This window comes from Mangifera indica, chromosome 13, assembly GCF_011075055.1.
Source record: "Mangifera indica cultivar Alphonso chromosome 13, CATAS_Mindica_2.1, whole genome shotgun sequence".
NCBI classification, from domain to species: domain Eukaryota; kingdom Viridiplantae; phylum Streptophyta; class Magnoliopsida; order Sapindales; family Anacardiaceae; genus Mangifera; species Mangifera indica.
Genome location: NC_058149.1, coordinates 1,178,151 through 1,191,998, shown reverse-complemented (window position 1 = coordinate 1,191,998; position 13,848 = coordinate 1,178,151). Strand labels below are relative to the sequence as shown.

At 30.7% G+C, this 13,848-nt stretch overlaps 1 protein-coding gene across 3 annotated transcripts; it reads right to left on the bottom strand.

Annotated features, from left to right (window-relative positions):
- Positions 1-7,003: 7,003 nt before the first annotated feature.
- LOC123193975 (uncharacterized protein Cbei_0202) lies at positions 7,004-12,960 on the bottom strand. 3 transcript variants are annotated; one of them, XR_006497182.1, is made up of 14 exons: positions 12,547-12,960; positions 12,369-12,431; positions 11,119-11,520; positions 10,573-10,644; positions 10,252-10,377; positions 9,930-10,142; positions 9,680-9,727; positions 9,365-9,517; positions 8,806-8,967; positions 8,540-8,633; positions 8,345-8,463; positions 8,180-8,224; positions 7,692-8,004; positions 7,004-7,286 (listed from the first exon to the last, which is right to left on the bottom strand). XR_006497182.1 is itself a non-coding variant. In XM_044607074.1 (13 exons), exons 1-13 carry the CDS (start codon positions 12,889-12,891, stop codon positions 7,768-7,770), a joined length of 2,079 nt encoding a protein of 692 aa, XP_044463009.1. In that variant the 5' UTR covers positions 12,892-12,960; the 3' UTR covers positions 7,262-7,767. The 3 variants fall into 3 exon arrangements, 1 of the variants encoding a protein (XP_044463009.1); XR_006497181.1 differs by having other exon boundaries at positions 7,262-7,612; XM_044607074.1 differs by having other exon boundaries at positions 7,262-8,004.
- Between the last annotated feature and the right edge of the window lie 888 nt (positions 12,961-13,848).

The following is a 13,848-nucleotide window of genomic DNA, read 5'->3' as shown; positions in this document are numbered from 1 at the left end:
ATTTTTTTAAATTTATTATGAAAACTTAAACTAAGATTTTATCTATTATATTTGAATAGGTCAAATAGAGATGTCGATAGGTCGAGCCGCGTTGGGCTGGCTTAGGCTCGACCCATTGCGCTAATTGGCCTAGCCTGAAGCCTAAACAGTAATAAGCTTTCAGGTGAGGTTGACCCATTAATATATAAATATCCGAACTACATAAAAATGGGTCTTAAATGGGTTGGGTCGGGTTAGGCTTTAAATGGATTGGCCGACCCATTTAATCAATATTTAAAATTTTTAAACACAAATTATTTTTCAATTATTAAAACTGAGGACAGTACCCTGAATATTTTATTTATAATCTCTCACTTATGTGGGAAGAATACGGTAGTTAAATGTTGAAAAATATTATAAATTATAACACAGTATAAATAAATTAATTTATATACTTATAAATTATAAAACATAAACAAATATATACTATGATAATATTCAAATGGATTGAATACATTTGATACTTGATCTATTTGTAATATTTTGTAATGATAAAATAAAAATAAAAATAAAATTATAAACACAAAGAATTATTATTTGTAAATTCAAATATTTTCTAAAAGAGAGTTTATGAGAGAAAATGAGATTAAAAATATAATGAAATAATTGAGATTAAGAGATTTATAAATGAAAGTGAAAATGAAGAAAAATTGAATGGGTTTATATAGACAAAAAAAAATTAATTAAAAAATTTTAAAGAAAATTAAAGAGGCCAAGGCTTCTGCCACAAGGCAGAGGGAAGCAAAACTTCTGCCTTGTAGCAAAAGCCTTCTACCGTAAGGCAGAAGGAAGTACACAAGGCAGAAGCAAGAAAAAAAAATTATTTTATTTTTAAACAGTATTGTGTCAAGCTAACCCAACCATAGGGTTAACATTAAAGCTTGAGGCCCAACCCAATAGGCCTATGCGCTTAGCTCAACATGCTACAATATTGGGTCATGTCTTCTCGTGTCGTACCTTTTTTCGTGCTTTATGTCGGGTCTCTATTCGATCTGACCCAATTGATGTGTCTAAGGTCAAAGGATTATTTCCAATCTAAGTTTTACTTTAATCTCAAAAATGTATCCACGACAGATAAAAAAGTTAAACACTCATCTATAGGTTAACTTCTATTAGAATTTTTCATTAAAAACAAGAATAAAATTATCATTTTATCTCTAAACTCTAAAATTTATATTATTTTCCCCCTTTAATTGAAAAAACTAATAATTTCCTCTCATGATTAAACTTTAAAAAACTGTATTTCCCCTAAGTGGTTTTTCTTCCATCTCCAATGACTAGTTGTCATTCCCACCGTCGATTAGCCTTCTCACCATCGTTTTAATACTGATCCATCAAACGGACAAAGGTGATTAGTCTTCATCCGCCCAAAGAGACCAAGATGACGTTGTCTTTGTCTTTTTGTCAAACAAAGACGATTCGTCTTTGTTTAACAAAATCACTATAGTGGAAAAAGTCAAAGGGGTAGATGATGATGGTGAAAAAGCTAGTTGACGACAGGAATGACAACCAACACCAAAGATAGAAGAAAAACCCTTAAGGGGGAAATGTAATGTTTTAAAGTTTAATTATGAAAAAAATTGTTACTTTTTAAATTAATGGAGGAAAATGATATAAATTTTAGGGTTTTGGGGTAAAATGATAATTTAACCTTTAACTCTAATAGAAGTTAGTCCATAAATAGATATTTAGATTTTTTATCTATCATGCATGTGTTTTCGAGATTAAGATAAAACTTGAATGAAAAATAGTCCTTTGACTTATTTAAATATATATACTATCAACTAAACTTATTTTAATGTTAAATAAGTTAAATTTTATATTTAATAATAAATTATATAAAAAAAATTTAAATATTATTTTTTAATAATTAATTGATTTAATCATCAATATATTGATTCGATCATTAATTGAATTAGGTCGTCTTTCTTTATTATATCAATATCTAATTTAATTCTGAAAATATTTTCATATAGTTTATGAGCCCGTGTGATTCCTTTTATTTTCATGTAAATCAATTAATAAATCATTAAAACCGAATTATTAGAAGCTTGAAATTGCAGCTGGGAAGATCAGTGTCTGTCCCAATAAATAACTCATGACAATTCCCCCCCTCAATGGCAAATCCATCCAAAAAATATACACAAATATACCCAATAAAATTATTATTTTACTATAAAACCTTTTTATATTTATAAATTTTAAATTTATTTAATATTTTTAAATTTAATAACGACATAAAAATATTAAAATATTTTTGAAACAATATAATATAAATTTGAAGAAATGAAAACTGAAAAATATATAATTATATTATATTTATATAATATAGGAATATTCTTTTAGTATATTTAGTACAAAAATTTTGGGTGTTGTCATAAGTTTGTTTTTTTATTTTTATTTTTACATCTAGGATGAAAGTTTTCACACGGGCTTTCAAGATGGTTTGAGTGATAAATATAAAGTATTTAAGTGAGTATGAGTTTAAAATTTATTATTAATATATTAAAATCAAATATTTAATTTAATTAATATAATGACTATGGGCCTGATTATTAAATTAAAAGTTTTTCCTCTATTTAATATAATTGATTATGACACGATTAAGTTAAGGATACGTTTGGTTAGGGGTGTTAAAAAATTCTGGTAATCTATTCTTTTATTACTTATATTATTTTATTTGGTTTATAAATAATAAAATATTCTAGTAATATTCTATCACCAATGGTGATGTGACAGATAATATAAAGAATAATTTGATTATTATCTTCATCTTATGTATTAAAAGATTAACAAGATAATCTTCATTTTATTATAATTATATCTTTATTTATTAATTTTTTTAGAATAAAAATAATTTTATTTTCAATTAATATAACAAATAACATAAAAATATTTTAGAATAATTATACTTAAGGATATTAAAGTAAAATAATATATTAATATTTTTTTATTATCTTTAACTAAACATAATAATTATTTATATTTATCTAATTTATTAAATCTCATCAAATATAAAAATAATAATAATAATTTATATTTAATAATTTTTAAGATAATATATATTTAAAATAATTTTTTAATTTTAATAATAAAATATTTTTCATACTAAACGCCCTAAAAATGTAACTTTGACAGATACAAAAGTGGTGACGCAATTTAAGTAAATTTTACTTGTTATAAAAACAAAAATAAATAAATAAGCCAAAATTTTACATTAATATAATTGAAAAAAGTACAAAAAATTAATTTAAAATGACTGAAATTTTGTTTTTATATGGTTTGACCACCTGGAACTCTTTTTCCCTTGTTTTTCAAGGATTCCCAGATGATGTTATGATCTAAATTTGGATTTAATTAAAAAACAAATGGAAATATTCAGATTTTTTTGCAGATTTTGTCTCTGAGATTGAAGGCACATCCAGTGATTCAACTGTTCATGTAAATCTCTCTCAGAAATTGCCCTGTAAATTCCTATTTGTAAATCACAAAATTCCTGTAGAGTGGACCCAAATTGATGCATTCAATTTCATACAGGGTGGTTCCAAAATTTGAAGTTCAGTCATCCTCAAGAAATGGTGCCCAAAGTCTACTCCAGATTGTTGCCACATGACATGATACAGACATATCATATGATTTGTAGCTTTCACCTTAGCTATAAGGCCCCATGTCCCCTCCCTATAGGCCCCTCCTAGGGTTTATTTTTTGGGGAAAAGGACTATTTCCCATCCATTTTTTAGCCCTATCTTAAAAATATACTCACGCCTGATGAAAAACTCAAACACTCTCCCATCTCTAAACAACCATTAAGTTTTTCGTTAAATAGAGGGGTAAAACCATCATTTTACTGTTTACATTTCAGTTATATAATTTTATCACATTTTTCTCCTTCGATTTTAAAAATTAACTTTTACCCCCCTCCCAAATCCCTAATTTTTTTTCACTTTTCCTCCGGTTATCGACAACGATGTGGCTGGAGGGAGAGTGACGAGCGTCGTCTAGATCTGGACAACGCTCGTTGAGCTTCACTGGACGACAGTCATCCTCCATTTTCTGGACGATGCTTGTCGTCCAGAACTGGACGAAGAAACTCGTCCAGAATAGACGACGCTTGTCATCCAGATCTGGACGACGATCGTCCTTTTTGGATGACGGTTGTCCTTCTTGGATGACGATCATCGTCCAGAGGTGGTCGACCTCTGGACGAAAACTTTTTCTCCGTCGTTGAAAAAAGTGGCCGCATTTCAGGGAGGAAAGTGAATTTTTTAAAACTTAATTCATGAGACAAATATTAGTTTTTTAAATTAAATGGGAGGAAATGAGATAAAATAATGAATTTGCTCTTTAATCTAACATAAAATATGTGGGTGAGAGAAACAGATTAAACTTTGGGTGGGTGTTTAAGTTTTTTGTCAGACATAGGTATGCATTTGAGATAAGGTTAAAAAATGGGTGAGAAATAGTCCTTTTCCCTTATTTTTATTTTGTATGCCACCATATGTTATTATTACCATGTGTACTAATTTAGGATATATTCGAATTGAATTAATTTAAATTTTATTACAAATTTGATTTAAATAAGTTTAAAATGAATTTGGTTTAGATAAAATCGATCCCAAATTTGAATATAAGGATGTTTTATTATTTAAATCAAATTTAAAGGTGTTTGACTTATTAAACTTTAGCACTTAAAAAAATTCGATTTGAATCTATGAATCATGAGGTTTTTTTATTTTTATTTTTTTCTGAAAAAGACTGTTTGGAAGACATCCCATGTTGTTGGTAAAGAGTAAAATTTTTTTCCCATTAGTGCCTCTTGACTTTTCAGATTAGTTGCTTTGATTTCACCTGACTTTCCTTGTTTTACCTAGCCAAAAGAGCCAAGATCCAAAGACTTTGAGTTGCACCATCAAAATTATTTGTCTCGAAATTAGGTGTTCTTGGGATGCTTCTGGTTGTGGTGTTGTTAGAAATTAATTTCAAATAATAAAATAGAAAAAAAAAATTTAACTTATATAGAATAATAATTATAAAATCAGTTATCAGATTTGAGTTTTTTTATTCATTAATGAGGTCACTTCAATCTTAATTAAATCGAAAATATAGTTCCCACCTAGATTCAAAAAGGGTTGTTTAAGTTTAACGTGGGTTCATTTTTACGATTTTTTTTTTTTTTCAATTGGTTGTTTTTTCTTACCTTAGATTAAACAAAATATTTTAAACTATAGGTAATTCTCAAGGTGGAATATCTTGATGCTTATAAATTCAAATTTCAAAATTATCAATCTAATGTCGATAGTGTTATAAACAAAAGAGTAATATCGTATTTATGAAAATTGAACCGGTTGGTTAGAATATATTATAAACTGTTAGTCCAATAAGTCGGATTGGAAAAAACCCAAACCGGGTTTTTGCTTGCGTCAAGACACGACACAATCAAATTATCAAGACATTGTGTAATACTATGTAATGACGCTAAGATATTATCATGAGAGTGAATCCTCTATTTATTTATTTGATCCGATTAGTATCCATTAATATCCATCATTAAGATATAAAGTATTATTCAACCTTCCTTAAGTAAGTGCTTTTGGTAGAAGTGCTTGAAGACTTAAAAAGAGAGAGAGGCACGGTTAAGAATAAAGTAAATGCAACTAAGCAACCAATCTTCATTCGGTAAAAAAATTTTTTGAAGACCAAATGATGGGCACTCATGTGCTAGATAGAATATGAAACACCTCACAACCATGGCGATAAAGGCCAGCATATCCCTTTTCTTTTCATTTTTTACCCAAATAGCTATAATAAGAACCAATTCTATGTGTTATGTACGCCACTTTGTCGAAAAGCTTTTTTTTTTTTTTTTTTATGAATAAAAATCTTAGTAAGTTTTCTCTTAAAACAAGAATTTTAGTATATAAACATACTATTTTTCTCGTATGAGTGATACAATAACTCATTAGTAGATATATTTATTGTAATGAAATAGGCAAAAATATTAAAATAATATTAACGTTGTTGGACATAACTAGAGATGATAATTTCGGTCTAATTTTAGGGGTTTTAACCTTCTTTGACCCTAATGAGAAGATGATTCCTTAATAAAAATGATAAGGGAGATAGAGATGGAGATTAAAAAATCCCTACAATCGGCAACGAGAATACATGTATCCACTTCCTGTCTTGTCTTCATCTTCGTCTCTTTATATTAATATATTTATTTAAAATATTAATATTAATTTTACTTAAATTTGTTATTTAATATATTTATATTATATTTAGATGGTAAAAGAAGAAATTTTTTTCTTACAGGTACAGATAGGAGATTTTTCCCCAAGAAGATGAAGAGGAAATTTTTGTTTGCAAGAAAGGGACAAGAAATCATTTTCATTTCTATAATGAGAATAGGCTGGGGAGGGGGACGGGGATTGAGATCTCCTCCCCATCCCTAAGCGTAACCCTATATTGAGTGAATTAGAAAAAATCACATGTTCTAATATTGCTTTATTTGTGATTATTTATTTTATTGATTTCCCGTACTTTGATTTATTCAAGTTTTACACAAACGGAAAAAGAAAATAAATCTTGAATAAATTATGTTGAGAAAAGCTATATATTATTCTATGAGAATATTAATATTTTCATTGATCGTTTGTTGCTCCGGCTCTGGTTTTTCACTTAGTTTGCAGGAAAATGGAAAATGGAATTTGGTTGACATGGGACACCTTGAGACCTTATACCCCCGCGTATGGCAAAGACATATACATGTTTTGATGAAAATTTATTTGACTAAATCAGATACTAAGAGCTACACCTACAATGTGGCCATGTCTCAATTTAATTGCACTTATCCTTTCAGGTGAATTCATGGAACTGAACAGAACTACCATTTGTTCGACCTCAACTCAAATCCAAGATAATGAATTTGAGATCAAATTTGACTTATTCAAATCCTTAAATTAAAAAAAAAAAAATAGAATTATAATTTAAAAAAATCATTACAAAAAAAAAAAAGAATTACCAAAGAAAAATAATTGTTAGAATTAAGAAAAATTATCAAAGAAAAGGAGAAATCGCTTAGGCATGTCTCATAGTGGCAAAGCTGATGAGGTGAAAGGGTTTGAGCCGAGCCGAACTGAGTTCAGACTGAACTTTCTTCATCTCAAACTTAGTGCCTTCAAGCCAAAAGCCAATCCAAACTCGAGCCAACTTAGACGGGATCTAGGCCAACTTATCCTTTTGTCAAGCTTCATTAAGTTGATAATCAAATATTAGCATCATATTTACAGAGTCAAATGTCTCACCTTCAATCAAAATGGATAATCTCAAACTGATTCTAAATCACAAATTACATAAAAATTGCAAGTTTCTAAGCTGAAATGTAGTTTTCAGTTCAAGTATTAACTACATGCTCTTGCAAAAATAATTCTTGGATTCACTTCATCTGCATTTGATCACAATTATCACCAAAACAAAATCATGAACTCCAGCAGCCATCGGAAGGCATATTTTGATTCGCTCACATATGCATTATTTGTTAGTGAAGGTTAACCGTTTCTTGACTTTTCCAACACTGGTAAAACCCGGAAAATTTTATCAAGCTGCTGATATGAATGAGTACAGAAAAAAATGAGTTGATGATGTATACTCACCCAGATTCTGGTGATCACTTGTCGATTCATTGTATCTGTTAGATGCTGGTTCTGAGAATATTAGATAAGGTGTACCTTAATACTTAACTACGAATCCAGCACCCTGAGCTTTCCCCAAAACTGATTCTATGTCTGCAAGAAATAGATCAAAATTTTTTGCCACAGCAAAACCAGCATACATGCCGTCCACAGCTGCACTTACAATCCCACCGGCATAGCCTGCTCCTTCACCAACAGGGTACAGTCCTTTTATGGACGTGCTCTCATAAGTGTCATTGCTGCGGGGAATCTGAACTGGAGAGCTGGTCCTAGTCTGGAAGGAAGAATGAACTTAATTATATAAAATTTATTGATACTAAATTGACTTAATATTGTTTGCTAACGAATAAATATTAAAGCTCAAATCGGATGCAAAATGATTTTGTTACACTTAATTTTGCATTCTTACTGAATTGCTAAAAGAAAAAAAATTCAAACCAATTTTGTACCTCTACACCGTGAAGAAGGGCAGCATCAGAAATAAATCCCGGTAACTGAAATATTTCGAAGTTCAAGAGAAGAGGAGCGTTTATGAGATGATGAACTTAGATGTTTGCTATAAATATAATTAAGTCAATAAATAAGGAAAATGAAATGAAAAAAAAAAGTGAGACCTCTTTGTCAAACGTGGAGATCGAGTACTTCAATGCATCTGTAATTTGAGCAGGAAACAGTTCATGGAGATTTGATGCCTTCACTCCTAGCCGATAGCTTGATGGTGGCAGAGATGTGCCTGACAAGACAAGAAGAGCCAATAAGATGAAGATCCAGAATAAAATGACAATAGTCTGAAGTAAAAAAGAATCTACCTGATAACTTATTCTCTAGAAAATCGGTAACTCTCTGCACAGGAACCACAAAGTTTCCCCCTCCCATTATAGCTGCTCTTCTCTCAAATTCCCTCTAAAATTAAATAGAAGATTAATCTGTATTAATATTGAAAATTCAAACATTATTTTATATATGTTAAATAACAAAATACATTGGCAAAGTTTCTGCCACATAGTATTATTGTAAGATAAAAATGTGGGAAAAGCATGAAGATAAAACCACAAGAAAAGAAAGGAAAAACTACCTGAAATTCAACCCCAGAAAGAGGTCCATGGAAGTTATATGCCTCAAAATCCTTTGCCGAGACAGTGACGACAAGTGCTGCGTTTGCCCATCTAGATGAGCGACGAGAAAATGACATGCCATTGATACATAGCTCTGATGGATTAGTACTTGTAAGAACAACCTGAAATTAATATTAAGTGACTATATGAGCAAAATATATTCCCGGAAAGGTTCTCATAGTCTCAGATGATTTCTTGACTCTTTCTGCGAAAATTTACAAGAGGCCTAATTTATCCAACAATATTCGGAAGACATTTCTGGCTTGTGCTAATTCAACTAATTCAAAAACAACCTCTATAAGAAAAGTCAGTTAATTGAAAAGCCAAGAAATTTCTAATGCATGCAAATTTGTTTAGATGTCCATAAAATCCATCATTACCAGATATACATGCAAATTTGTTTAGATGTCCATAAAATCCATCATTACCACATATGCATGAAAACATGCGATGATAAGATTCGTTAATGATAACCACAAGCAAGGTACAAATATCAAGCTCAACAAAATAGAAGCAGACCTGTCCACCTGGACACATGCAGAAGGAATAGCAACTACGACTCGTAGGCCCTTTGACATCCATGTCCTCACCACTAACATACTTGACAACTTTGTAATCTGCAACCGGTACTTTCCCACGTCCATTGTGAACCTCATTAGCCAATCCAGAATACTACAGATTTATATAAATTTTAGAACACAAAATGTTCAATTAGTGATGCATTTAACTGAATAGTATGGCAACGAAACCGTCACGGCAATAGCTTCATCTATAAACAAGTGTTCTAACAATTTCAATCGTTGCTTTATATATAAGTTAAACAAGAAGGCCAACCTGTATACTGTTTATTAGTTGCTGAGGATGCTCAACTCGCAAACCAACCTGCTCAGACAAAGAAGTTGCCGTAAATAGTAATAACCAGAAGATCAAGAATTTGTCACATAACACAACTCTTGTCTTTGTTTGGCAGTCATTTTATAAAAAATTAATAAAAATAAGATTCGTAAAAGAATTAGATGTATATGCACATAATAAATGTTTTTATTTATCAACATAGAGAAAGAAATATATAAAAGGAACTCACAGCAAAATCTTTTGGGACAAGGTCTATATTATGAGAAAGGAGCATTTGATACACATCACGTGCAGAATGCCCAACAGCCAAGACAACTGCATCATAACTCAATTTCTGGAAATCTAACTGCGACTTATCTTTTGCATCAGAAACTTTAACCCCCACAACATGTTCATCCTCGATAATTAGATCATCTACCCTTGTTCCAAACTTGATAGTAACCTAATCAAATTGGAATGAGAAACATAAGACACAAATTAGAAACCTGCAATATGGATGGAAAATCAAACCTGACATATGCACAAGTTTTTAATTCAAACAAGCAACTCACACCCAGTCTTTGTAAATGTTGGCGAAAGTTGCGGAGTAATGGAATCAACTTATCTGTTCCCAAATGGGGCTTTCCATCAACCAAGATTTTTTGTGGAGCTCCAAAGTGAACTAAAGTGTTCATAACCTGAGAGAAAATTACCTCAAGTCAAACACAAACACAAACAAGCATTTTCAGGACTACAAAATGTATCTCCAAATTTAGAGATAAGTAGCAATGAGTCAATGACACTAGTATAAAACATGAAAAAAGCAATCAATAATGCAATTCTAACAACGTGTAAGAGATACAGAATAACAAAGATAGAGATATAGCACTGACCGCCAAAACACTTTCACTGTTTCTTCCAATTCTAGTTACCAGCTTTCCATCACTCCAGGTACCTGCACCACCCTGTTATGGATAAGTCCTTAATATAATTTGACAACCAAAAATATTTGCTGCCTTCAATAAAAAAACAGAAAGAAATCAAATTTATTTATGATGGAACAGATGCCCAAAAGTACAAAGGCCCCTTGTTAAAACTTTGGTTGTCCACATTCACATGCACATGCAGTTTCACTGACTCTTAAGACTCTGAACAGCCTTGGATTCAAAGAGTAAAGCAGGGTGTGGAGATGTAAAAACAGATTCAAATATAAATTTATAGTTAGACTCCAAAAGGATATCATTAACAATTTAAACAGCACTAAAGTTTAGCCAAGAAAACCAATAGGTAAGCCATAAAAGATACATATAGCCATGCAAAATGGTACAAGCCAATTATAAAAAGAAAACGGAATGGTTATCCTTCAGATAAATAAGTCAAGTACTCGATTGATAGAAACTTCACAAACAACAAAAGTACTAAAAGAATTAAGATATAACCTCCCCAAAGCAAAAATTGCTCTCCAATTCTAAAATTTGACGAACTACCAAAGCACCAATGTCACGCCCTCTTTGTTCAACTGGTTGACCTCTTTCTATTAAGGTGACATCTGCACCAAGTTCAGCAAGAACGAGACTAGCAAACAGGCCAGATGGACCACTACCCACAACAGCAACTTTTGGTTTTCTGGTTGTTGGGTACTTATATGATCCCTCAGAGATTTTGTTAGAATCATGTATTATGTCAATCAAGTCACCAGAAGCTTTTTCATAAGGCAAATGTTCTATGGCCCCAACCTTCTGTTCCAACCGGGAAATGAAGTCCCAAGTACGAGGCTCTAGATCCAAAAGTTTACAGACATCCATGTCCACAGTGTATACAAACTTTGGCTCCTTTAAAACCTGCAAATCATTAGTAAGTCAGATTTGTAAAACTTATATTACACAGAAACTCTATTACTTATTGTGTTCCTGCTTCTGCAGCTAACAAAAATCCATAACAAATGTTGAAAAAAAAAAAAGCATTATAGAGCTTTGAATATTACTGTATAAAGATACCAACAAGCTTCATAGCATGATTTATCAAAATGATTGAACTAGTTAATCATTGAGTCATTGACGCTTGAAAAGAAATTAAATTTTATGGCTCTATATAAAAGTAAGAATAAGACATACAAAAGTGATGCTATGTAAATAGTTTCTCCTAAATTATAAAAAAAGAAGAATAAATCCATTGCAAGGGATTTCCGAGTGAAATCTAGAAAACAGAATTTCAATCTTAAGAAATTCTAAAATATCTATTCAAATTTGATGGAATCACTATATCAATATTCAAATTTGTACAATCAAATATAGCCTAAGAAAAGTTACAATTTAAACACCTTAAAAGTTTTCATGCCTCAGTATAATCTGAATGGCTGAATCTATTTTTTACACTTCATTAAGTGCTTGAGTGAATCAAAATGTTGAAGGTGCTTTAATAGAAAGTTGTATGAACTAAAAGCCCATTTAGCAAAATCATTGAAAAGAGCTTATTGGGAAACGCCCATCAATCAACTGCTTCCAAGGAAGCACTTTTAACTATTTAAGCAAATTAATAACTCCTTCAAAGCGATTAATGCCGCATATATTAACCGACTCCGTTCAAAAATTCGGAAAAAAGTGCTTTTCACAGTGAAAAACTCCCAAACACACCATAAAACAATCCAGCACTGTCATTTCAAACACAAAAAATTTTCCATTTCACACACCTTCCTCGCATCAAACGACTTCCGTACTACCGAAAACGCCTCCTTTGGCAGCATAGAAGCAACCTGCCACAACAAACAACATTCAAAAACCGAACCTATATCTTAAATTGAACAAAAAATTCTAACTTTACGAAAAAATCATACCCAAAAAAACCAAAATTCATCATCCAAAACTCACCGGGAACTCGAGAACTTTAGCAATCTGTTCGAGCAGCCCATCAGAGACACCCAAAAAGTCCTTTCCCGGGTCTTCATTTACCGAAACGCCAAGTTTTGAGAGCCTCCAGAAGCCTTCGAACTTGTTATTGACATCACTGAGGACTCGTTTCTGTTTCAACTTGAGCTTTTTCTTCTCGGAAGGGTATCTCTGTTTACCGGTTCTCTTGGCGCAACGGATTGGCTTAGGAGGGAGCGTTTGGCTGCGACAGTGGGTGTGTCCGGGAGTGGGATAAGGGAGTTTGAAGCGGGACTTCGAAGCGTGGAGTGTGAAAGGAAGAAGCTTTGGTGGGGGCAAAAGGGACATGGCTAGTTTGTAAAACTGAAGTGAAGCGGTTTGGGCTTTGGGATAAGGAGGGTTTATGTAAGGGCTTAGTTAAAAGTTGTGGGGTAAATTACCCCATGGTTTGTTGAAATGACAATGCCCGCCCTTCAATATTTCAAAAGCCAGATTTTACCTGTCATCTACTACTGTTGTTAGGTGTTTAAGGGTTGCCAACGAGCGAAGTAGTATTAGTTCGAACCCAGATGGATTACAAATGTAATGAGCTTGACACAAAAACAGTTAAATCAAGCTCAATTCGAAAATTACATGTTAACCCTTAATTTTAAAACATAATTTAATTTTATAATTTATATATTTATCAATTATTATTATATTTATAATTATAATATATAATACGCATCTTATAATATAATATAATACAAATAAAAAAAAATATTCTTAAATTTATTAAATTAATATGAGATAATCGATATATTATACGATATAGATTATACAATATAATACATATTATTGATATATATTAATACATATTTAAAAAAAATGAAAATATAATGCATATATATATATATATATATATATATATATATATATAAAGAATTTTAAAGTCTTTGAATTTTAGTAATACTTTTAAAATAATAATATAAAATTATAATTTTTTGTTTTTCATTAATATTTTATTTTTTATTTTTTTAAAAATATATTTAACAATATAATGTAATATATATTATAAAAAAATTGATTTTTGTTACACTATTAAAAATTTTTTTTAGGATGTAAATATAAAATTGAAAATTTATTAATATTTTATTATTTTATCAAAACTAAGCCATGACTGTCAGTTTGAACGGGTAAAAAAGCGAATTATTCGCGTTATCCATCATCTTGTTTAATTTTCGGTTTAAATATAATATAATATTTTATTTTTTATTTTTTATTATTGTTTTATAGAAACGACGTCGATTCCGTAACCATATAAAT